Source organism: Plutella xylostella, chromosome Z (assembly GCF_932276165.1).
Source record: "Plutella xylostella chromosome Z, ilPluXylo3.1, whole genome shotgun sequence".
In the NCBI taxonomy this organism is placed as follows: Eukaryota; Metazoa; Arthropoda; class Insecta; order Lepidoptera; family Plutellidae; genus Plutella; species Plutella xylostella.
This window is the reverse complement of record NC_064012.1, coordinates 1,074,700-1,101,768: the sequence shown is the minus strand read 5'-3', so window position 1 is coordinate 1,101,768 and position 27,069 is coordinate 1,074,700. Positions and strand designations below refer to the sequence as shown.

Genomic DNA, 27,069 nt, shown 5'->3' with positions numbered 1-27,069 from the left:
CATACAAGATTGAAATGGGTAGACCTTCAAACCATCATTACCTACCTTGTTACCATCATATTTTCGAAGCAGTTCCAGCCATTTTCGACTCCTTTGATTTTTCCCGCAACAAGAAGGCTTGCGGACAAGAACTAGTATGTACTTCTATAATGAAAATAAATGCGATATCGTAGATCCTTACCATTATTAACCTGATCATATTTGCGTCGGTATGACTCTATGAGATTACGTGCGGCGGGCGTCTCCGTGGCAATATGCATAGCGTGCGCGAGCTCACGCGGGTCACTGCAGCTCACGAAAAAATAACTTTCCTACGGCTGCTGTACAATCCACGACTCTTTCTCCTTGCATTAAACGTGCATCAGTTTTTTGCAAGGTAGAGTGACCTTCCTGTCGTCGTCACTAATGAGTGAGGGGGTCGAGAGGCCGCGGCTAGAGAGCGTCCTCCCTCGGCCGACAACACGTCATATAGATCAAGTATTTAATTAAAACTTTCTTCAAAAAATACACTGGAGCTAGTGAACTCACGCGTGGACTGACTTGGATGGGTTTTTTGTTGGATAGGACGTTGTAATAGCATGTAGCATACTTAGTTCAGGATTTCGGAAGAGAATATACATTATAAGTAATAGAATATCATCTTATTACTCGTTATGCTTGTGAAAAGAATCAAGTCGACGACGACGAATACAATACAAATGACTAATAAACATTTGTTGCTGATGTCTCTGTCTAATACAATCATTCAGACGCGACAGCATAAGAATTATTTCTCAGATAATTTTTATCTGGCTCTTGAAAAATCTGCCCTTTTTAATTGTGTAGCGAAGGTAGCTTATATTTCAGCCTAAATTAGTATGATCGGAGATATTCAAACAACGATCAAGTTTTGTTTAATCCATACATTCCGTAATTAATTATGTACGGGAAGCGGTAAACTGAGACCAATTCGGACCAACCGAGTTTTTATAGCTTCGGTATAAAACTTGGCCAATCACGGCAAAGTAACTCCAATTACTCAAATCAATGTTGTAGTTTCTTCGTAGAGGCATGTATTTACTACACGTGTGTAACTAAGAAACAACTTTCGTGGAAACGTACTACATCGTGGGAAAATTTGTACAAGGCGACTAAAATAATAACGTTTCCAATTTAAGTTGGCAGTCCGGCGGAACACATCAAACATGCCGGTGCCTTCGGATTCCAATTCCAGTTTTGAACGCTTCATAATTTAATTCGTAGGTTAGTTTTGAGAAATAGGCTACGTCGGACGTTATCCGCCCGTGCAAATAGCTCACTCTAACTAAACAAAACTAGAGTCTACAGTAGGTACTACGTAGGTTTATTTCAAATCTAATCATGCTATCCATTCTCGGTTTAAAGATGCGTCATATCGATTCAATAAAAAGATCAACTACCAACAGACCAGTGGAACATTTGCAAAGTTGTGTGAAGTGTGAGTAGCTCTCGCCGCCGCGTAGGATGTCGATGTTCTTCTTCCGCCTCCACAACCTGCGCCGCGCCGAAGAGAACCGAAAGAACCGCCACTCGAAGCCTCGGTACAACATGTCGTCGTCCGACACGCTGACCGCGCCCTCGCGCCTGCTGGAGCGCCCGCTCAGCGAGCCCATCGACAGCCTCGACGAGATCGAGCTCAGGATCCCCAGGTGCATAGCTCTTACTACTATACTGCTAGCGTCGTGTGTAGCTCCAGCACACAGGACATTCAAACAAGTAACAGTCAAAACTTTACGCACTGATTCTTGAGACTTCATCAACGGGTTGTTTATTGAGTGTTGAGCTACCGACGGCGCTGGTCTACACCAGGGTGGGTCTAGCAGATGGCCCTCACCTGTGTATGTGTTTGATGTTCGCTTGTTTCAAGCGGTGTCTCGTCTCTGTAATCACGATTTTGTCAACAGTTTGTAAAGTAATTAACTCGACACCCGCTAATCCCGTGAGCTGTGACTAGCTAACTCTTGGATTAGCGCTGTTGTGTCTGCATGGGGCTTAGCCTGTCATTCATCTCTTGTTCATAAGTGGCTATTGTCCTCACAGTGGCATCTAGCTCTCCCAACAGTACTCTAATTAGCTGTCTCTTTCGCACCTGCTTGAATATACTGCATGGTAAATTGTAGCTTCTATTGCTGTTTCTGTATGTGTTGGAAAGTTTTCTGTGATGTGTGAGTTGTGGAATTAACAAGCTAGGATTATGTATGTGTATTCGTAACTAGCTGTAGCTCGGATCAAAGTACGGATATTGCCGTTAAATGTTTCATTAACGGTTGGTGCTTTGCTCGCTGATGAATATTGGATGTGGTTGGTAAGTGTAGGTTAAGGTAGTTAACATTCAGATGGCTAATACCTCAGGTAACTATTGGGTACCCTGTTGGCTCGGATTTTCCAGAAATATGTGGTGTTATTATACCGCGTATACGGTTAATAAAATACAGTTTTTCGGAACCTACATATTTTACAATGTGCGTTGTGTTCAATTCATTTGTGAAAAAAATCAATTCAATCTTTATCATTCAAAGGTTCCTCGGAATAAAATTGATAAAGATATAAGTACGTACATATTTCAATTTGATTCCGAAGAACCTTTGAATGATAACGATTCCTTTCATAACATTTTCACAGATTTTTTATGAAATATATGTTATACATACTTATACTTCGTATGGTCATGTAAAAGTAAAGAAATAAATCATTACTTCTGAACAAGTGAAAAAATCATCAGGTATCCTAAATATTTCAATCACATTTCGTACATCACAAGCGTGCCTTCTGTCTGTCATGTTTGCCCTGGCCAGATGGCGAGCGTTACCCAGTGAATAGCGGATGAGCTTCAAACACACGGGTCCGGACTCCCCGCCAGTGACCGTGTAGCCAAGTCCTGACCCCTGACTCCCTGACTGTCATGAGCTCCTGACGTCGGCAATCTGATGCTCACAGATAATGTCTTTGTTTGATTCGGCCCAATTTCCGCTGTAGTTAAAGAGGAAATTGGAAATACTATCTGTTTGAATCTACGTGGAAAATCGGTTCGACTAGCAGAGCCGAATGTGTGGACAGAACATGATGTATGACTGCTTCAGCCTCAGGGATGTTTTGTATAATGCCGTCCCTTTATTCAAGAATTGTGATACATGAACTCAAGCTACTAATTACAACCTTTTTACAACTCAACGAAAAACATAAGGAACTTTTAAAAATATTTTCCAAATGTATCATATAGAAAATAAACTTGGTAAAGTATCTTAAATCAAAGTATTAGTAATCCAATGAAACTACCTCCAAGTAACTAAATTAATAAATGAACGAAATCCATTTCCAAATATCAATAGTCCCGAGAAATTGGTAGGATTCCAGCTTTCATGAAAAAGTTTAAATTACTCGGAAGAGCAGATAAAAGGGGCCGTGTCGACAGAATTATCGGACGGACATTTTAATCCTTGACAAATATCTTGTTACTGGGTTACTCTAGCCAGCTCCTCCGTTGAAAGTAGGTAGAATTTCTTCCATCTATTCTTATACAGCTGAGTAAATTTATACATTTATTCAGAGTGGATGCCCTTGCAGTTCTGTAGGGTTATACAGTATAAATTCCGCCCTAGATAAAAGCAAAGCGAACGATTTTTAGCAACACTACGCTACGTGAGACTAAATCGCAGAATATTTTGGATCAACTTTTAAATTTGGAACTCATTCGACACTCTTTCGCACTCATCCTCGCTTTTGTCAGGCACGGAAAGTTTAAATTGCTGAATGTAGTTCTGTCTACTATGATGTAGTAATAAAAAGCGTCAACTCCGGAAGAGCCACGATGATATTTGGTCGATCAAGTGTGTTTATAATACCGGGTGAACATTTTAGTCTCATTTCCCCATATCAGATCTCTGTAACATAATTGCTAGTTTGACAGAATTATGTCGGTAAGGGTAGGGCATCCGACATCCTTTTTCATGCATATGACATAGAACAACGCGGACCTGGGTTTATGATTATTGTGAATGGTGGCTACGAAATTTCGTAGCTCTGTGCTACGAAATTGTTGCTACACACCTACACACACAAATCAGTGAAGACGTCAAATGAATTATTGACATTCTAAAATGAGAAACCAAAGGACGGTAACACATATTTATGTAAAAATTCAAAGTAAATACACTCACGGGCAATGAAAAAGTTCCACTCACAAAATCCCGACACCAAACGACCGCAATTTTTTCAAAGATTTAATTGAATTTTTTAACAAAATATTATTTTTATCGTTTTTAGTTGGTAATATCCTGATGCTTTGCAAAATGTACTTTAATGTTGCACAAGGCGTTATTAAGCTAGCTTTTTCCGTTTAGGAGTAGTTTGGTGGTTTTCTCAGTGGAACCTTTTCATTGCCCGTGAGTGTATAAATATTCCGTCAAGGCACTCCACCGAGACCCGTCTCGTCAAACCAAAGTAATTCAGTAACAATTACTATCAGTGGCGCCACTAACTCAGTTCCTAAGCTTCTTTCGGAGCGGTAAACTTTTATCTTAGCCGTACAAATTGCCTACAAAGTTGGGCCCACTTGGTCCGGTCACGTAGAGAGTAGCTCCCGGACCTCCCCACACGGTCCCGGCGGCCCGCGACTCCCCTCATGCATAATTGAACCCTCCGTCCGTCCACTTGATCAATTTTTCAGTGGAGGAAATATCCTGTTAAACCGATATTATATGAGTGTTACCGGCGTTTATAGCAGGCGGTTTGAAGATCAAACTGACACTCTCGTGGGATGTTTTAGGATGATAGGTCAAAGGTGAAACAGCCAATTATTGAACTTATCTTATCACTGCCCACATCGCAAGGTTTGAACTTCACTAATTTAGAAGTTGGAGAGGTTCTCATTTGTACACTATGGAAGTATATTAGGTATCTAGTTACATTTCAAACGATTGTTTTGGCGCAAAAAGTTACTTACGGAAGAGTATATAGGCAAACATACATGTGTCTATAAAAGTGCACCTGTAAAAATCGTATGTAAAATATCATAAAATTTTATATTACACAAACAAAACAAATCTCACAATATTGCGATATGCGCCTTTTTGTGAAACAAGCCTACTTCTACTTACCCGTACTGTTTCGCACAGATTAACATCTCTGATACACACAGAAATGAAATATGCTGACGCGTGTACGTGGAAATAAACTGGGGAAAAAATATACAATTTATCACAATAAAATTTAACGCGATTTTGCTTGGAGCCGACGTGCGCTGAATCCGGGTAATTCCCCCGAACGCTGTGGAATGAGATCACAGACCCACCGAGTTGCCGACCTGTAAACGTATAGGGTGGGGGTTTATCAGTGAACGACCTGCAGTCACTCGTTATCAGCCTGCTATCGTCTACAGCAGGGTATACAGGCCTGAACCAAGAAAAGCCACAACAGTATACCCTTGGCCTTTCTCATATAGCCCAATACCAAATACCTGTCTGAGGTCCAGGCTGGAGGGCGTATCACCGTACTTACCTCTATATGGTGTCAACAAACCCCACGGTCAGTCTTCTAGATAACCTGTTTTTTCCTCAAATTTCAAATTTTAGCAGATGTTGTTATACTGAGCAGTCTCTGTGCCGCTCACTTACAAAAGTGCACCCTATGTAATAGATGTGCCAAAGAACATGGGAACCACCTCCTGTTGCCGCCGACACTAATTTGTATGGTAATCAGACCGAACCGGCTCACCGAGTGATGTGATTCTTTCAGAGTAAGACCACGGCCTAATGAGACTATTAACCCTAATGTCTAAGGGAAAGGTCGGACTTTACAGTGCAACACAAAACAAGATTTATTGATCACAACACTTATGGCTAAGTAGTAACCTAAGTATATCAAAAGGCTGTATAGTTTTACATTATTTTTTTTGATATTTACGTTACATAATTTTTGGAGGCTTTTTATGGCTGCTTCTCAATAGCATAGTTCTATAATACTTTTCGCTACGAAACACTTCTTTTACTGTTTTGGCGGAACCCTGGTTTATATTAAGAGTACAATATGAACGTATTACACAATAAGTGCTTAGTTTCAGTAAGTACACTCACAAGCAATGAAAAAGTTCCACTCACAAAATACCAAAACCGAACGACCACAATATTTTCATCTAAAATTTTATCGAAATATTTACGTTTTTAGTTGGCCATTTACTTTATCATTGCACGCGAATGTTCATTTTAGTGGAATGGAACCTCTGACAGCTGCTCACGGACCTGGGTTCCCCGGTACGCTAATCGGAAACCGCGGAAATAGTGATTAGCATGGTGTTGTTGGTCTCGGCTAAGAGTGGGTCTAAATAACCTAAGCCGCGAGCACAGGATTCGATACCATTTTTGAATCTACACAAACATATGAAAAAAAACAAATGTCACTTTTGGAACTGACCACTTTGCCTTACATTTTGACAGTGACAGTTGACGATACTGTACTTTTTCCATATGTTTGTGTAGTTTCGAAAATATAATCAAATCCTGTGATCGCGCCTCTTTAGACTGAAGGAAGGAACGCTGTAGGTATACAAACTTAATCAAGTTTTATGCAAAGCAAATTACCTATTATGGCTTCATTTTTGGAGCGTCTCTGCGAAACTAATTTTGTTTTAGTTAACAAAGTTAGTTTCCTCTTTATTATATAGTTTGTAGTAAAAAGGTAACCTAGCAAAAGTTTACAATAGTTATTTTAGTGATAAGTAGATAGAATAGAAAAGTATAGGTAGTAAGACGAACCAAGACCAATGTAGACCATTTGAGACCAAAATAGTAGGAACATTCAAATATTTTCGTTTTATAAGTAGTTTTTGATACTTACAAAAACTGTGAACTAATAAACTTTTTGGAAAAAAACGTAATTTCAAACTTAACAAATAATGAACATCTTTGCTCTTCTTCTCTTACAACTTTTGGCAGTAAAATGTGCTCTGCATACTTATTGACTTCCTGGAGTTGGTGAGGCACGTACCTCATATGGAAACTTACCTTTGTTTTGCACAGCATTGCGATTCTATAAAGCTAATTGTCAAAACTCGATTCTGAATCCGGAGTGAGTTTTCTAATTGGCATTCTGTAGACACATCGAATTTCGAGTGAAAGGAGAATGAAGATCGAAGTGAAGATTCTGATTTTACAGAATCGCAATGCAGAATTATTTTAAAAGTTGTCCTTAGTAAGGAGATTTAGTATAAATTAAAATAAACTATATTTTGAGATTCAACGATATGACCCACGATAAATTTCTTACCCATTCATGCTTCATACTCGTACGTTGCTGTTGCATTATTGTAAAGAGTAAGTTAAATATTCTAAGTATGTTTAACTTGCTCTTTAGGGCTTTGCAAGTCTATTAAATGTCTCATCTCACTAACTTACGACACAGAACTGCCAAGGGACTGGCCATATCTAGAAACAAATTGTTCTCTTCACTTGAACATCCAACATTGTAAGTGTACTTACTTGCTGGACATGCATCTCACATAACTTATTTATTTATTGCTTCTGTGACGGTCACTTGAGGCCTGCGTTTCTATCCACTTCTTAGTTTAATGGTCTTCCACTACACGTGTTCCTAGCCTGATTCTGGATAAGAATACAATTTTGCAATAAGTACTGTAAGATGTTTCAAGAAGCAGAGGTAAGAGGGAGGTGATTTATGTCTCCTCATCCAATTACCTAATGATAATTATCATCAAACCGTGCTTTGCGATCCAGCTAAGATTACCATTTCTAATGTACCTAAGTAACTGTTCAGATTATTATTTAGTGCACTAATTTCTATGTATCCAGTATCCATATGACTTACGATAAATAAATAAAATTACCTACATATCCTATCATCATACCAATGAATGATTTAGCAAAGAACTATTGCCTTCTATACGGTTTCAGTAAAAAAGTAACTTGACATAAAACCGGGATGGCATTGGAACCTTATCTTGAATAGGTAGCTTTTTCTTGATACATAAAAGTGCAAACTGTGGAAACTAACAGGCCTCCCAGGAGGATCAGCAGATGCGACGGACGCGAGGACCCCGCCTCGAGGCACGTCATAGCACGACACACTTCTTACACTTTGTAACATTACACGAGCGGTGTGATCACTTTATGTAGGATGCATCTACTTTCGCTGTCTCTCTAGAGATTACCTGTAGACTGACAGGATTCTTGTTAAACATTTATTCACATCTACAACACCCAACTACTAACATACACTTATACAAATATGCAATAGCACTTTACAACAATAAAGACGATTAATAACTAAGTTTTGTGTACATTTCATGCTGTGGCAGTGAAACGGCTCTAACTCAGCATAAATCTACAGTCAGACTCCAAGACTGTATATTTTAGAAATACCTACCTCTTATGTTTTTTACTAAGAGATATTTTATAGTTTCAGTTTCATAGAGGTCAGGAATAGCCAAGGGGCTATTTACCGGCTCCAGTGCTTTTGTCTGGCTCGACCCTTCCGGGGCTTTGCACATGATGCCCGAAAACCACTAAACGGATTTTCCTATTTGTTGTTATTAACAGCGTGAAAAATCTTACCCGAATTCATACAACGAAATGTCAATTTACAAGAGGCTTGCTAGCGTTATTATGATACTCGAAGTCTCTCTCTCAGAATCTTTGCATTAGACAAAAAAACCGGCCAAGTGCGAGTCGGGCTCGCGCACAAAGGGTTCCGTAGCAGCAAATATAATAAACATTACAGTTAAATCAACCTATCTCAAAAACTATAAGAGATACTTTGATCAAACCAAAAATCGTTGAAAGAGTTAATTAGCATGCATCACCTCTATTTTTTTAGAATTTTATACCCCGTAGTTATAAAAATAGAGGGGGGGGGGACATACTTTTTACGACTTTGAGAGCTGATATCTCAAAAACCGTTCACTTTAAGAAAAATGTTTTTTAGAAAACTTTATATCATTTTAAAAGACCTTTCCATTGATACCCCACACGGGTATGTACATCGAAAAAAAAAATTTCATCCCTCAGTTACATGTATGGGGGGCCCCACCCCCATTTGTTTTTTTACTATTTAGTGTCATATTTTTGTAGCGGTTCATACAACACATATTCCCATCAAATTTCATCACTGTAGTACTTATAGTTTCCGAGTAAATCGGCTGTGACAGACGGACAGACGGACAGACGGACAGACGGACATGACGAAACTATAAGGGTTCCGTTTTTGCCATTTTGGCTACGGAACCCTAAAAAAGTATGACTTTTTCTTGTAGTGTGGGAGTTAGTAGGTATAAAGGCTCTATTTAAAATGAAACTGCTATAACAGTTAATGCGTGGAATATCTAGGGTCTAATCGGCATTACGGGCACATCCAAGACCCGAGAACAAATATCTGTGTTTAAACAAATATCTGTAGTATATCAGTAGCCAGGGTCACTAACCACTACGCCATTCGGTCGTCCGTAAAATGGCAATAGGCCCGCCCCCTATTACATTGGGACTAACTTAACACTCTGGCGAAAAGTGGGTGCAGAAATGCACCTCTGCCTACCCCGCAAGGGAGTACATGAGTACAAGGCGTGAGTGCGTGTTTTTTTTTTTTTTTTTTTAATCGGCTTTCAAAATTTTCTGTACAATAACTAACAATATTTAAAAAATACTTGTTACTTTGCAATAGGTACTAATATTTATTTTGATTGCCAAGTCTTTTGTGATTGTGCCCAAAACCAACTACGTATTATGGCTTGTATTGGCTGAAATATGATTTAGGTTTAGGTGTTTTGTCGGATTAAATAGGCAAAAAAAACTTACCGATTCCTTCGGATTACCGGATATGCCGGACCGGATTGCAATCCCTAAGACATGTCAAAGTTCTGAATCTAACGCGTTGAATTCTTTTGTATGAAAATTGTATGGAATAGGAAAAACTCGTAGCAAAAACAGTATAAGTGGAACATTTTCATTGCTCGCGAGTGTAGTTAAATCCCTTGTAAGTAATATAAAAGTGTTCGATCAGAAAACCTCTCTTTTATGAATAACATTATGTATTCACAAAGGAATACTTCACAGAAAAATACAATAATGTCACTAAGGGTCAATTCAGACGTACCACAACCACACCACAGCCACAACCATACCACAACCACGCGATGTGGTCGGGCGTATATTTTGTATTGACAATGAATAATCCAATTCACACGTGCCACATTTTGCCGTTGTTATTGACCACCTGTGTAATACGACCACATCGCAACCACATCGCAACCACATCGCAACCACATCGCAACCACAACGCAACCACATCGCAATAGCAACACCGCCACGCGGCGGCGGCACCGCGGCAACCTGTTTTCCGTATTAACTGCACACGACGACGAGGTTACCACATCGCAATGACAGCGACAACGCAACCACATCGTCATTTTGTCGCTGCCACAACGCAACTGAAAAAAGCCGCTGTCACACAATTCACACGTAACCACAGCTTGACCACATTTTGTCGCTGCGACGTGGTGTGGTTGTGGTACGTGTGAATTGACGCTAACACATGCACAGTGCACATTTTAAAGCGTCAGAACAATAATTCAATAAAACTACAGAGGCATAATACAATTAAACATTTCACAAATATGAAACTCGATTTATATTGAGGTTTACGCAAGATTTAACTCAGAATAAATAATGAACACTTTGTTTAATTATAAATTTTGACGTTATTTCTGACATATTATTAATATTAAATTAAAACAGTACCTATGTTAAATTATCCGATGAATGAAATCACCATAATTATGAGTTAACTGTTAACATGATGTTGCAAATTAGGAGAATATAATTCGATAGTGATCCGACCTTGCAACATCCTTTTGTTTCAAACGTGACAAAAAGTACGTTTATGTACACTTAAATGAAAAGCACTGGCAATGAAAAAGTTCCACTCACAAAATTCCGACACTAAATGACCCCAATTTTTACAATCATTTTTAATTTGAACAAAATATTATTATTGTTAGATGTTAATATCCTGATGCTCTGTTAATTAATGTACTTCAATGTTGCACAAGGCGTCATTAGGCTAGCCTTTTCCGTTTAGGAGTAAATTGGTGATATTCTCAGTGGAACCTTTTCATTGCCCGTGAGTGTATAAATAAATAAATAAGGTAAAAATTAGAAACTTAATTTAAAACTGAAAAGCTTCTACGGGCTGTAACATATACCATACATACAATAGGTATATGTAAGCTCCAATATTCAGCGGCTTTAGTTTTCGGGCTTTTTGTATTCGGTCTAATGAAATAGGCCACATTTGAACCTCGGCTCAATTTCGACGACTTTTGATTGGGATCGTTAAAAATTTACGAAAATTCGACCGCAACTCGATTGCGGGATTTCCCTACAGGCAGACGGCAGGCGTGCACTCCGAGTGGACTGAACATGACATACATTTCTGAACGTGCTCGTTACAGTTGCACCGAACACGAATAAAAACACACATACAATTATTTATCATGAATACATAGTACAATATATATAAATTACACTATAAAGCTATGAAAAAGTTAGAAAGTTCGCAAAGTTTCTAATAAACACATGAATTCGGAATTATTGACTTAGGGTCTTACCACCAAAAATAGACAGTGTTTAACAGTTGTTTTGCGCTGTCAAACGCCTAGAAAATCTGTAAAATTTAGTTTTAAACACTTAGTTAAACAATGTTTTAAAAAAATGTGGTAGGACAGTTAAACTTTAATCTCGCGTTTATTTTATCTGTAGCACAGTCTTGCTCCGCACTTCAGAATTTTTGAAACAGACATTTACAGGATTCACATGTTGACAGTGGGCGAGCACATTGTGATACAACCTCGAATCAAAGCCTCATCAACATTGTTAAACGGGTACAATCGTTATCCAATTCATGGGACAGTGGACTAGTTGGCCCTTTGTTCTTAAAATAGCTTGCCTATTGCCGACTCACTGGGCGGAGGGCTCTCGGCCACACTTATAGGGGTTTCATTTACTTAGGTTACCACTTGACTTATATAAACCCTTATGTAGACACACTCACGGCTGTAAGCTGTAGGGTTCGAAGTGCATGCAGCTTTTTGGGGTCCGGAAATTTAAAATGAAATCTTTCCGAATAGGTAACACACTCTTTGTATGTTTTGACATAAAAAATGGGTACTTAGGTATCTTTGGTAATAAATTGATTTAATTTTTTAATAGCTTGATTTAAAATTATTACAAAATAATTTAAATGGCCTTTGGTTTTTAATTCACGTAGGTAATATGTTTTCCATTTAATTGCACCTGTTGCAACTGCATAATGAAACAGATCTATGGTGTTCCCCACACTATTTTACGTCAGGGAACTATTCGATTCATTTTACAAGTTGTAATAGTTCCGTAATTATCACAAATACCTTCTACATAATTATACCTACACGGTGTAAAAGGTAGACGCAGGAAAGGTAGAAGAATTATTGAAACATCAGGAATCAGAAATTTAAATTTTATTGGCCATAACAATAAAAGCGTTTATTGTTGTTGTACAGTCCGTCTGATATCTGCCTAAAGACCCCATTCACTACACGCACCGCGAGCCGAGCCCCGAGCCGTACCAATCCGTGAACAAATCCGTCATCGCCCACACACTACACGAGCCTCGAGTTGCAGTCCAGCCGATTGTGAAGTTTACGACCCTTTCACAAGGAACATAGACTCCAGCGACAAATCCGCTGATTGACGCGCCCGTGAGGCGCCCGTGAATGGGAGCCTTAATACTTTTTGGCGAATTTTGGGTTTGGGCCTAGTGCAGCAATAGACGATTATGGGCTGGAGATGATGATGATGCTGATACCGTATATTATGTATTTATATAACAAAGTAAAACTGCATGAGACAATCCACTCATCTTCACTAGCTATTCAAACGCAGAGCGGAAGCGGAGGTTAGGTACTTCATACAGTTACTTCTACCTTTTCTCTTTGCTTTGTGTTTCAGTGGCTCCATTGTGGAAATAATAATGTGGGTACAATCGAAAAGTAAAAAAAATTACCACCCAACTTGTGGATCTGGCTGTGGCTTTCACTGTGTAATATGATTTTACTTTTTGTCCGTTGCAAAAGAAATTTAATTACTTTTGCTGTTGAACCTTTCATTCGAGTTGCGTACTTTAATGAAGCATAAAAGAAATTATCTTTTCAGCTTTTTGAGCTTTTTAAACCGGAATTTAACTAAAGAAATGCTTAAATTAAGCGTATTTTAAATAGTATTTTGTTATGTTTTATGGAGAATTGTATTTTACAAAGACTTTTAGGAAATATGATGTGGTCCTTTGAATGTTTTATAATGACAAACGTTTTGCACATTTAGGAGAAAATTCTATGTGATATTATTAAATATATGTATTATAATATAAGAAACATTGTAGGTACGCTCACATCTATTTCTGCTTTGATTTGATAGTAGTTAGTGCTATAGAACAACTCAGACTTGGGTGGAGTACGGTGAATGGACAAATTACCTAACGAACGTTAAAAACCGCCAACAGTGAACACTTAATGTCGAATTATAGTCATAAAACATGGCTAAGACCACTCGGGGTAACATTACCTATGACCCTAAAAAATAAATCACGCGAAAATCGGTTCAGCTATTTGGGAGGTACGCCACCACGGACAGATATGCGCTAAACTTATAACACCCCTTAACGATGACTTCAGTTTAAGTTCCGTTTGACAATTCCGCATGAGTCGATATTACACGAGTACAATACCTGCAAGTTATACTCGTATTTAATTTATTTTCTAATCTCCTTTACAAAGAATACAATTATGTTAGAGTAAAGTCCAAGTCAAGTAAAGTAAAGTAAAGGCTGAGTCAGACAGTTTGTTCCTTGTTTTTGTAATTTATATTGTCTTATCAAGTAACTAAGGTATAACTTAAGTTTAATCCGTCACTAACAGAAGCTAGTTCAAGTTTTGCACCTTGTGTGTTACATTATTAGGAAATTAACATAAATTATAGTTAAGAAATTGTTGTTAAGCGAGTATAATTTCAGTTTATGTTTCTTATATTATAAAACACGGAAATGTACACAATTATTTAAATATTTACCTACATGTTTTGATAAGAATGTGGAGGTCTTAGCCCAGTAGTGGGGCATAGGGCACAGTTATGGCTACATAAAAATATGTGTTGATAAAGAGAAAACATACCACATTTAAACACCCTTTAAACATAATTTAATGTAATAAATTGTCACAATGGTGCTCGGTGTAACGAGCCGGCAACATACAGGGTGATTCACACAGGCAGCTGGCATTTCACTAACAAGCACGATATAATTGAAATAAATAATTATTCCCGGTTAGTACAGTTACTTTCAAAAGTTTATGTTCAGATTAGAGTCTGGAATAAAAAAAACTGGTTTAAAAACCCTATTGTTTTAAACAAAGAAGTTGATTACAAGGTAATATGTAAGTACTTACTTATATCCTTTCAACTGATTTTATTTACTGAGATAATAAACAAAGTTAACGAAACTTTATTCACGAGAATCTTAATAACTTACTTATATTAATCTTTTTTTATTTAGAGAATTAGAATTGATTAGTCAAGTGAATTATTATTATGGAAAATATTCTTTTTGATAAAAAGAAAATAGAGTAGGTATTTATTTCTATCTTTCTTTTCATAAAAAAATATATATTATTCCTTGTAGGTAAATTAAAATCGAACTTACCTAAATAAAATAACTAGTTAATATTATCTTATAATGGTAGAGCACGTCTGTACAGTCAGGTACAGAAGTGCTTACATGTTAATGCACACGACTGTACCTATGTAATGCTGTGTAAATACGCAGGTGTCCGCCAACGCCGCTCAAAGGGGCCTGTACTTTCAGCTGGACGATTCTAATCATTTTCAGTGCACCGGAAAATTGTACACCGAACACGAGTGTACTATAATATTCGAAACTAATATTAAATTTGATGATCATGTAAGAAGTAGTGAAAAAGTTCCTGAAAAATACTACTGGAATAATGAAGTATTTGTATTTTCGATCAAAATCTAAATTAAATGTTGTAGGTTTATTTGGTGTCGACAGTTTCTAAGTTGAACTTACTCATTTCTCGTGGGTGTACTTACTTAATTTACCATAAAAACAGTACATCAAACAAACCTTACGCAGAGTTAATGGATAAAAGTTTGATTTTCATTTTCAACTCATTAGGAATTAAAACAATATTAACGTTATTTTTAAAGTGCACGTCGAAGGGGGGCTCAGTAGAACTTAACAACTTTTGTTCCACGACTTTTGAAAATTCGCGAAAAAAAACCATTCCCGATAGCAAAAAGTAAAAAAATCTTAGAATTGTTTTTGCTGAGAAAACTCAACTGTTTAGAGATGATGATGTTTTATGGTGTTTACGTTAAATAGAAGAGTAGTTAAATAACAATAATTGAGGTTATTTTGTATAATTATGTTCCTTGATTGTATTCGAATTTCGAATTCGAACCTTCATTCAACCGAATACACTTTAACATCGGAGCTCCAATCATGCGTACACTAAACAATGCCATTCAATATAGTTATACAATACAATAGTTAGAGAAATATACAGGGTGTTGCAAAAATGGTATAAGTAGTAAGTTGATATGGGGTGATTTACGAGTTTATTCTCAAATTTTGTACGAAGAAACGTAGTTATTGATAAAACAACACATTTTTTCAAATTATTTTTAAAAAATACATACAGCCAGGCAACTCGACTCCTTAGAAGTTGCTCTACATTGTCTATGATTCTTACGCGGAGTACTTGAAGTAGGCTGTGTAATGAAGCGTGGCTGTTTGTCGCAGTTCCGTTACCGGATGCACTTCCGGTCCCCCCCCCCCCTGCTAGCAATATCTTGGCCCTGCTGCGGTAACGGCTGAGAAAACCTCATTATACCAAAGAGAATATAAACACTGCATTCAATTATGCTGGCCCCGTCACTCAATAGTGCAGGTGGTACGGACGAATATTCATGAAAAAGTTAGTGTTCTGGAATCTAAGGGCCTGTTCCACAATGTCTGGTTAGTGGCTACCTGTCGGATAAAATACATGCTGTCACTCTCTGTCATTATTTTTTAGACAGTGACAGTATGTATTTTATCCGACAGGTAGCCACTAACCAGACATTGTGGAACAGGGCCTTAAAGTCTTTAAAATAGATAATTGTTGTGTTATTTAACTATGTTCCTTTCTTGGTTAACTTTTAAATTTTCAATAAATATTTAATCAATTAAAAATACTTACAGGTTTGTAACAACTTCCAAAAGACATAGATTTATAAATAAAAATACGTGAATTTCGAGTTTGATCGCTTTAAAAATTACCTCTTGTTAGCACCCAATGCTTCAGCAAGCGCCATCTAACCGTGGCCCTCTGAACTATTTGTTTCAGTTGTCTTCATTTCGGGTAGCAGGACCAAACACTACAGTTAGCTAAGGAGAAACAGTTGGCTAATTAGTGCGGTTTGGAAACGAATCTTGTCTACACTGTGATGATATATTTTATGATGATATAGCTGTGATGCGAAATTTGTGCCTAACTAATACACCTACCTACTTATAAATATTTTATAATACCCTTTCAAAAGCTAGCTCCCTGGTCAGAACTGCGGTGGCATAGCGGATAAGATTTCGTACTTTTAATCGAGAGACTTAGGTTCAAATTCTGGCATCCACAATACTGCCACATTCTTCTAAAAAGTAGTTTTTACCTCGTGAAACTGACAGAGTGGGAAAATACCGTGAAATAACCTGCACTACTATACCATGTGCAAGCCTCGCCATTGAAAGTACGAAATCTTATCCACTATTTCACCACAGCTCTGCCCAGGGACCTAGACTTTTTGTACATCTAAATAAATACCACCCACCCGCAGCAGACCAACATGGTGGGAAATAGTCAAACCTTGGATATGGTTGCTAGGTGCTGGCGGCACTAAGCCCTACCGAAAATGGAATACACTCACGGGCAATGAAATAGGTCCACTCAAAAAATGACGACACCAAAAGACCTCAATTTTTCCAATCATTTAATTTAAAAAAATTACAAAATACTACCGTTTTCAGTTGGTAATATCCTGATGCACTGTTTAATGTACTTCAATGTTGCAGAAGGTGTCATTAAGCTAGCCTTTTCCGTTTAGGAGTAATTTGGTGCTTTTCTCAGTGGAACCTTTTCATTGCCCGTGAGTGTATTATACATAGTTTTCTAGAAAACCTTCAGTATTTACATATGAGGGTAACTTGTTACTTTTAATTTACTTAAATAAACCTATTTGTTTTACTATCGCGGTATGTATCATCAAAGTCATCAAGTCAAAATATAGGGTAAGAGTCCGTGGCTAATATGTAGGTGAGTGCAATATTCTATGGCAATGATATGCCATGCGGCGATTCCCACTATTATACCCTGTGGTTTAGCTCATAGTGCTATTTAGTGAAACCTATATAATCTATAGTTACCTCCACTATGCGTTGCCGAAGTGGATTTAAGTAACCTAGAGTACCTACCTACTTTTCTATAGATGGAACTATGTGCCAACACCCAATACGCCAATATATACTCGTATATTACGGCGCCAATATCATCCTTTGTAATTTTTGAGATCTCCCTTATTTTACCCGTTGCAAAGTTAAAGTTGTCAGAAACATTAAATATTATACAACTTTTTAAACAATTTCTCAATAAGTTACTATAAATTATAAATGTATTACAATTAATACCTAGGTAATTGTACATATTTAAAATTATCTGTCTCTGATAATAATACAAAACTATAATTACGTAGAGTTCTTTACAAGATAATTTTATTTATTGAGAAAAAGCCTGTCTGTGCAATAACTTACGGTAAAATTTGAAGAGTGCGTGCAATCATAAACCAGAACGGCTCCAAAGTTTACTCGACATTGCTTACAAACCCCGAATGGATTCCGAAAGTGTGTTTAATGTCGTTGTAAACGCCGCGGATTACCGCGCAGGCTTTGCGAGTGCCTGTAGTTCCACAAGAGGATTACTGAGGAGCGCCAAGTCTATTGAGGGTCTCGCTAGAGACAGCAGGGTTACTTTATACTGACGAAAAACTAACGAACGAGAGCTTTCGTGCAATCGGCACATTTAATACAAGATAGAGTCATGGCTCGCGCAGAAACGCTCAGAAACTTCGTTTTTCTTCTTAGATAGTGACCCCCCAGGTGCTTTTCTATAGATTCACGAAAATGCTAACGCCGACTCTGACTTGAGATCTACCTAAACAAACCAATTGCTAGAAAACTCTTTAGAACATGTTCTATAAACAACGCTTTTTAACAGATGGTATTAACAATTGTATTTGACATCATTAGACTAAACACATGTTTAAAAATTTTAAGTCTTAGTAGTAAGGCCTTAACATCTCGGGAAGCAGGAGTAGGCCGCCTGGCTGTCGTTGTGCCGCCAGTGCAGCACTCCCGGAGCGAGGCCCGGCGGAGTCAGTCGCGCCGGCGGCAGTGCGCGCCCCCCGCCACCACGGTCGGTCGCTCGCGATAACACCACCACCTACCCACCACTCACAGTGACAACATCACACAAACATCACTCGACATCACCGGTGCATAGACAGGGTTGTGTGCGGACCGGCATTTTCCACAACTATAAAAGTTCGCCAACTTAATTGTGACCGCGCGACAGTGCAATTAAAGTCTAGTTTGGTAAACATACCTAGTGTCCGAGAGGTTAATATGAGTCTAACAGTGTCTACCAACCCCACAGTGCACAAAATAAACCAAGACTCTCTTCCTCTCACTAAATTCTCGCAAGTAAATACGTATAATACTTAATTCAGCTAACTCGCGCGTCTGTCTTTCATAAAGCGAGTTAAAACGAATTAACGTTTTCTCAGTAATTTCAGCGTTTTCGGTACACGTTTGGTGACGTAATACAACTCATTAAATACTAATCCATTAGGCGAGTTGTGAAAATTGCTGCTCCTTGGTGTATAACATAAAATTAAATCTAACTTTGTCGCTGTTTGGTTCAAAGGCGGCTCAAGAGGAATACTAAAACACAAACAGACACTCTTTTTAGTATTAAACGCGCGTTTCACCAACTACCTAGTTACTTTATTAGTCTAATTAATAATTTTAAAGTCCGTGTATTTACATCTATTGGTGAGTATTCCCTTAACCAATTCATAGAAGATTGAATAGAAGGCCTATTCAATCAGCTAAGACTGATAGTATCTATCTGTATCCGTATCTCCGTATCTGAATGAATGTAGACTGAACGTCACTCGCCGGGCGCATTGTTGCGGCATTGCCGAGGCCCACTCTATAAATCAGAGATGCTCCGACTTCGTACCACCCACCACTTAAATAACTGACCTGTATCGGTTCTGCGAGCAAACAAGAAGAAAACTCGTTGAAATAGTACTTAGTAACTTAACTTCTATGTAGTTAAGGAAGTATGCGTAACTTTCATGTTTGTATACCTACTTGGTATTTGGGTTGGTTGCGACAACAAATCGCAACTTTTTGGGGGAAACTCAATAATGGCGCCTTAGGAAATAAAGTTTGGAATTGCCACAGACATTAAAACTTTAAATGTATAATCAATAAAGTGTCTACTTTAAAGTGCTATTTCCTGTAGAACTCCCCGGCTATTGGTCAATAATTCGTCCCATCAGGATTGGCCGGAAATCTACAAACGATCTAAATTTCGGGTCTCGAGTTCCTTCGCCAATCACGATTCAACTTGCTTCAATTGCATGATGTGCTCTGAGTGGGTCTATTCTATTAGATTCTATTCTATAAATAATTATTTTGGATGTTTTTTATTTTTAAAACATAAGCACTGATAGTTAGCTGATTGGCTGATGGAAATAATAAAGTTGCCAACAATGAACAAAAAAAATCTGTCAGATATCAAAAATTAATTTTAAATATTTTACTGTGTCTTGTTCATGTCGGATGTGTAGCTTCTCAAGAATCCATTTATAGTCAAAGGTCAATCTAATTTCAGTTTAGAATCAAAATTAAAATGAATGTTTCAGTTACATTTGTAAATGTTTAAACAGGATACCTACCTTCGATTGTCAATTAAACGAAATAATGAAAGAAGTGGTAGATATAATTCAATTTTAGTTTCAATTTCAGCGGGGACATTAAAAATAAAAATGAAATAAAAACATTTCAGTATAAAAATGTTGACTCGTGCAGCCGAGTTTTAATGAGCTCTATAAAAATGTTGGCGACAGCAATCAGAATAATTACATGTAGCTGTGTGCTACTACAGTTCTGCTTATTAACATGGGAGTTGATCGATAAGTAGAGTTAGTGGGACATAAGTTAGTTATGATAAAGCGATGTGTCCTGAATCAGTCAGGTCAGAGCCATTAGGTAATTGTGGAGGCAAAGAGAGCGGCCTGAGACAGCACCGCCTATGTCAGCTGACCGGCGGCCGCCCAGTCCGACGGCTGATTATAGGTACCATCGAGGAAATCCATCAATTTAAATACAATAACCCGAAAGCCACTAGGGGGTGACTACAGCACGTCTAGTACACGTTTGAAAGTTTGTCGAAAACTATAATTATGTATATGTTCTCTCGCATACAAAGTTGATCTAGCAAAAACCAAAACTTTAGAATAAAATAAAATCTTTTTTCACTTTCGTAAATTACACCACCAGTACTAGAGGCTTGGAAATCTAAAACGAGCGAGTTTGTCACGCAGTCGGTATGTTTAATACAGCGAGATAGAGTCACGGTCGTGGTTAGCTCCTAAAATATTTTTTCCCTAAACTTCGAAGCGTTTTGCTCACAACTCTATCTCGTTGTATTAAACGTACCGCTCACACAGCTCTCGTTCGCTCGATTTCTGTAGTGGCCCCCTCTGTGCTCCTAATGATCTGAACACGCGGGCAGGCTTCAAGCAAGCCAGCCTGACCATTCTCCGATAGTACCTACTTATGCGCTTAACATAAGAAGTTGGTAACAACCGACAATGGCTAAGTGCATAACTTTTTAACTTTTTGCCGAAGCGACTTTCATGGAACTTTTCTAATAACACCCTTGATCAAACTGTCTTCCAGGAGAACACAGTCTGAGGGCCTATCATGGGCTTACTTGGCAATTCGATACTATTTCCGATACTACACACACAGAAATGGAAAAAGAACAGCGCCAACGTAGTCACTTTTGGAACTAACAAATTTGCCTTACATTTTGACAGTGACAGTTGACGATATATATATATATACGCAACGTAAGCGGAGGTTCAAAATCTTATAATCCTAGTAATTTAATATTGTTAAAGAGAAATTCTAACTCTTCCGTTTTTGGTAAAGATTTATCAAGAGAAACATAAGGGTGGATTTCAACAAGTCCTAAAAAATCTTCATTTCCGTGGACTTTTTTATCTTAAGGTTTTTTATATTAGAAAAACGCTTTTATTCAAGTTTTTGTTAATGTTAGTGTTCTTACTAAATGGGTAGCAGATAAGTTAAAAACTTAACGAGATACGGATGATTAAAAATTTCGTGCCACGGCGATGAAACATGCGTTCACGGCAATGAAACAAGCGTCCACGGCAATGAAACAAAGGCCCACGGCAATGAAACAAACTTCCACGGCAATGAAAGAACTGTATACAATGGAAATGAAAGAATCAATCTACTGCAATTTTTAAAAAAGACTGTGAGGGAAACGCAAACTTAGACAGGTATGTATGGCAGAAATATTTGGATAGATATTGGAACGAAAGAAAGAACGACAGTATGTATAAAAAAATAAGAATATAGTGTGGAATTCTCTAAGTAGCATTGTGGTGTCCGTATTGCGACGTATAAAACAAAATGTTTCATTTCACACTAATAACGTTCACAACATATAATAAACCTTACCTATAACATCTATATTTTCATAAGGTATAATATCCAATTTGTATACTGTTCATTGTAAAATTCATAAAATATACTATAATATGACATAATCTGTGCTGAATTACACAACACCGGTAAAACACCAAGCACCAAAATATAAAGATAGGTGCGGTTAGGTGCACATGTTGGTCAGCTAAGCGTCTTCCTACATAGCGCCAATAATAATAACGCAGTCAAAACTCCTTGCACCAAAACCTAAACATAGAGCGTCTCCTCGTGTAGCCCCGCTTCGCTTTTGATGAACATGTGCACTTAACCGCTCCTCCTCGCTTTTCTCGTCATCGCACCTATCTTTAGGTTGTGGTGCTAGAGGTTTTGATGGTGTTGTGTAATTTAACACAGATTATGTGATATGATAGAATATTTTATGAACTTTATGCTAAATCATAGTATATTTTAGTTGGTATAATAATATGTTCTATTCTATTCTATTCTCTGTGGGGGTGTAAGTACCTGCACCTGGCTCTCTCGAGTGGAACCTTTGTGCATATCCCCAAGGTCTAAACTGCCTTCCTAGCTTGGATCATTTCCCACCACGCTGGTCCACTGCGGGTTGGTGGGTTCACATATCTAGATGTGCTAAACCTAGATATGCAGGTTTCCTCACGATGTTTTCCTTCACCGTAAGAGCGCTGGTATACATTGTACTTAAGTTAAAAGAACTCATTGGTACATGTCAGCGCCGGGATTCGAACCCGCATCTCTTGCGTGAGATGCGGGCGCTTACCCGACTGAGCTACCACCGCTCTATAATAATATGAAATGTACATGTTATCATCATCAGCCTATAGTCATCCAATGCTGGACATAGGCCTCTCCCAAGGAGCGCCACAACACTCGGTCTTCGGTCTTCCGAATCCAGCCACTACCGGCTACATATAAATCTTAGCTATATAACCTCTTTTCTGATACCATCCATTAGAGAAACCCCAAGCATAGCTCTCTCCATAGCACGCTGAGTGACTTTGAATCGGTGGACCAGTCCCACCATCAGTGTTCACGTCTCTGCACCATATGCCATAACTGGCAGGGCGCAATGGTTGAAGACTGATGGATGCGCCTTTCAGCCTCCTTATCGAAGTTGCTTCTGCCTAGCCGAAAAGACTGCCTCAGGTAGTCATATTATTGCACAACTTCGATAGTTGTCTCACGAACGATCACCGGCTCCGGTTTTATGTGAACATTCTACATAACTTTTGTCTTGCCCAAGTTCATACGGAGGCCTACACGTTGCAAGCAGCATTAAGGCCACTTAGCATCCAGCATTCTACTATCTGTGGGAGGTGTAAGAACCTGCACCTGGCTCTCTCGAATGGGACCTTTGTGCAATGTGCATATCCCCAAGGTCTAAGCTGCCTTTCTAAGCTTGGAGTGGCTTGGACCATTTCTCACCACGCTGGTCCACAGCGGGTTGGTGGGTTCACATATTATCTAGATGTGCTAAATCTATAGGTAGATATGCAGGATTCTTCACGATGTTTTTTTTCACCGTAAGAGCGATGGTTTACATTGAATTTAAATTAAAAGGAACACATTGGTACATGTCAGCGCCGCAATTCGCACCCGCATCATTGGCGTGGGAAGCGGTCGCTTACCCGACTGAGCTACCACCTATCTTATTTATACGTAACGTTCATTATAATTATGTTGTGATTGTTATTATTAATGTACCTAACATTATATATTTCGTTTTTATACATCACGATACGCACCCGTTTTAACGCACTGCAAAAAGAGGTAATTTGACTCGTCCTGTAGGTGATGTCAGTGATCGGTATTACCTGTATTACAGGTAAAAGATGGTAAATATAATAATATGTTACTTTGCCTAGTCATACATACCACGGCGATGAAAACATAAGTCACGGAAATGAATAATCTGGCCACGGAAATGAATAACCTAACCACGGCAATGAATACAAATTATATTACAAGACATGGCAATGAATTTTTTTTCATTGCCGTGGCTTTTTTTTCATTGCCATAGCAAATATTGGCCACGGAAGCCACGGAAATGAAAGCATGGCGATGAAAACCAAGGCATTAAATATAAATAACTAAAAAAGTATTAACTATTCGAAGAAATAAACACTGTATAAGGTAAATATTTTCAAAAAGCTTTCTTTTGAATGCTTACTCTAGAAGACAAACTTAATGTTACAGAAGTTATATCTATCCACGGCAATGAAAGAAAAAATGTCCAGTCCCCAAAATTTTTACTGATTTTCACTATAGCGCAAAAACGCGGGCACCGATGTACCTTCTTCCACGTCGAGCAGTTAGGCGACACTTGTAAGAAACGATTAGCGCACTGAGGGCGGCACTCAAGTTCATAGGTAAAACAATATCCTTGATCAAGTTTAGGACACGGCGATGAACAGAAGTTCTGGGACACATGAATTTTCAGTTACCGTTCGTTATATTCTTTATATATTTCAATAAATGTATTCCGTGACAATACTTGAACTATTAATGTATCAAATGAAACTAAGTTTAACTATCAATACTCAATATTTTTTCATCAATGAAGAATAATACAAAACGAGGTAACGTGGGGACAGACACGGCAATGAAAGATTTGGAGGTTTAATATATTTTTTAAAAATATCCATTAATCCTATTAATAAAATATTTAGTGCTACACATAGATAACTATTTCACTTAACCGGAAAAAAATATTAGAAAATTATAACTTGGTTTTTTAGTACCGATTTCATTGATGCCACGCAATTTTTGGCCGCGGGAAATCCACCCATAACTGTAATTTATTGACGAAACGATGAAGAACTGGCAAATTTTATAAACTCTAACACACTCGCAAGCAAGAAAAACGTTCCAGTAAAGTAGCGATTTACCCAGTGGGTGGAACTTTTTCATTGTCAACACATTTCGTAATTAAAGCTCTTCTTACAAAACCTATAAGTATACAACATTGGACTAATGCAGGCTGATGATGGTAGGAATACTATATACCATCTCTATAAGGTAAAAAAAAATTAGTTTATAAATGTCCGGTTTCGAATAATTCACGAATACAAGGTCGAAAGATTGCGTTTGGATAATACATAAAAGACAATTTCAACCTTATTGCGCCAAACAGTTGAAATGTGAAAACTTCTTGCCAGCGACCCCGACTGTGTAAACATGAAAACTTGCACAACTTAGTGAGTTTGGTACGTTTGGAGCCAAAACATACCGGCAACGTAACTTATTATGAATTTTGGCAATTTGAATTTCAAGAAATTGCATTTTTTACTCACACTGTCATTAAACGTCAAAATACAGGGTGTTGCAAAAAGGGTATACTCAGCCGAAACCTACATGTGCAGCATGTTATATCTAAGCCCGAATCTGAAATCAGAATTTCAGAATTCGCGAAAAAAAAACATTCTCCATCGTAAAAAGTTACGTGACCTCCTAAGTTTCTATGGAAAATGTTTTTTATCACGAATTTTGAAAGTCTGATTTCAGTTTCGGGCTTAGATATACCATGCTGCACATGTGCACATGCTGGTTTCGGCTTAATATACTCTTTTTGCAACACCCTGTATAAACTTCGGTTGCGTAGTTCGTATTCGTAGTTGAATATCGGGGGTTCTTAACGTTGGTTAGGTTATAAATAATCCTCCGGACCAGTGGATCAAAGTGGTCTGGACCTGGTTTCTTATCGCTTTTGTTATCTGTACATAATACACCGTTTATTTTAGCGGAGCTTGTCGTATCGGCAGACAGCTTTCATAAACACAACAGCCTTTTGCTATCAGATTGTGAATCTCTTTACATCTCACCTCCGTTGTAGGCTGTCCATAGACGATAATACAGCTACAAACAGATCAAACCTCTTTGAATCTTAAGTAAAATGTACAATAATACCAGCCGTTTTCCCGTGAAAGATTAACAAACATATTCACAAGCCTTCGCGTTTATAATATTTCTTAGTACCTACGATTAGCTAAAATAGAATCATCTTATATGAACCATATCTATATTAAAAATCTTGTTAGTACTTATATCCTATCATCTTATGTCATACTAAATACATATACTTGGCAAGGTTTCCGCGAACCAGTTTAAAGTAAACGCGCTATACATGCCAGCTTTACTTCTTATTCACTTAAATTGACGATTTTCTCTAATGAGGATGATTAAAATTCACGCTGAGAATGTTCTCAAAATCTATTTACTTCGCTGTTTATAAACAACAATAGTGGCCGGTTATTTATGTGTATAGGTTGTACTGAAAAAAGCCTCTCTTTGATTAGCATAATACCTACACATAAAAGGAAAGATACTTGAGGTAATACATTTCTTTAACATACAACGTTATTCAATGCAAATCTTTTAGTACTCCCTTATCTCGTTTACCGTAAAGTCTGACCAATGCCAAATAAAGAATGTACAGATATAAAAGAAGATTTTTTAACATCATTGGCTTTAGAAAAAAGATTATTTTTCTCAGATATTAAACATTACGCACTTACGTTTGAGACCTTAAAATTCGTCACGTCATCCGAGTAGGTACACCTAAGATTTCGCAAAAAATATGCTTGGTCTTTTAATTTTCGGAACACAACCATCCAAATTGCACAGTATCACAGTATACATCATAACTGACCTTCGCAAAAGTATATACCCAAGAACATTTAATATATTTCAATTTGCATATTCCAGAGACGAAACCTTTGACATTCTGTCAGAACTGGAACCATCTTGCTTCCCGGGGATCCGGCGGAGCTGCAAAATACAAATTGCATTAGTTTCTGTGTGGGCGCCGAGAGCGCACCCACTGGCCCCGCCCACCCCAACTTCTGCACACCACACACCGGGGTTTAGAGACCTAGGAGTTAGACCTAGACCTTGGTCTAAGTATATTATGTTTTAAAAATTGATTCTAGAGTTAACACTTTGAATTCATTCTTCACATTATTTGGTCTACTTGGGTAAGGTTCTGCAGAGCAAAAAGAAGTATAACATTGGTATCACTCTGGTTGGCCTGAAGGTGCAAAAGGGACCAAACAGAAAATGCTTTGTGGTATGGGAGCTGCTACACCATGCAGCCGCATTGGTTGGTTCCAATGGTATAGCCTGACA

At 38.0% G+C, this 27,069-nt stretch overlaps 1 protein-coding gene across 7 annotated transcripts in view; it reads left to right on the top strand.

Moving 5' to 3' along the window:
* LOC125491180 (potassium channel subfamily T member 2) overlaps window positions 1-27,069 on the top strand; it is a 73,898-nt gene that overhangs the window by 6,014 nt on the left and 40,815 nt on the right. For 6 of the 7 annotated variants that reach the window (XM_048632482.1, XM_048632483.1, XM_048632480.1 and 3 more), the window contains exon 2: window positions 1,384-1,667. In XM_048632482.1, the coding sequence (XP_048488439.1) occupies window positions 1,483-1,667 (185 nt within the window). In that variant the 5' untranslated portion in view covers window positions 1,384-1,482. Of the gene's footprint in view, window positions 1-1,383; window positions 1,668-18,514; window positions 18,572-27,069 lie in introns of those variants that run through there. The other variant, XM_048632484.1, reaches the window with a different exon arrangement.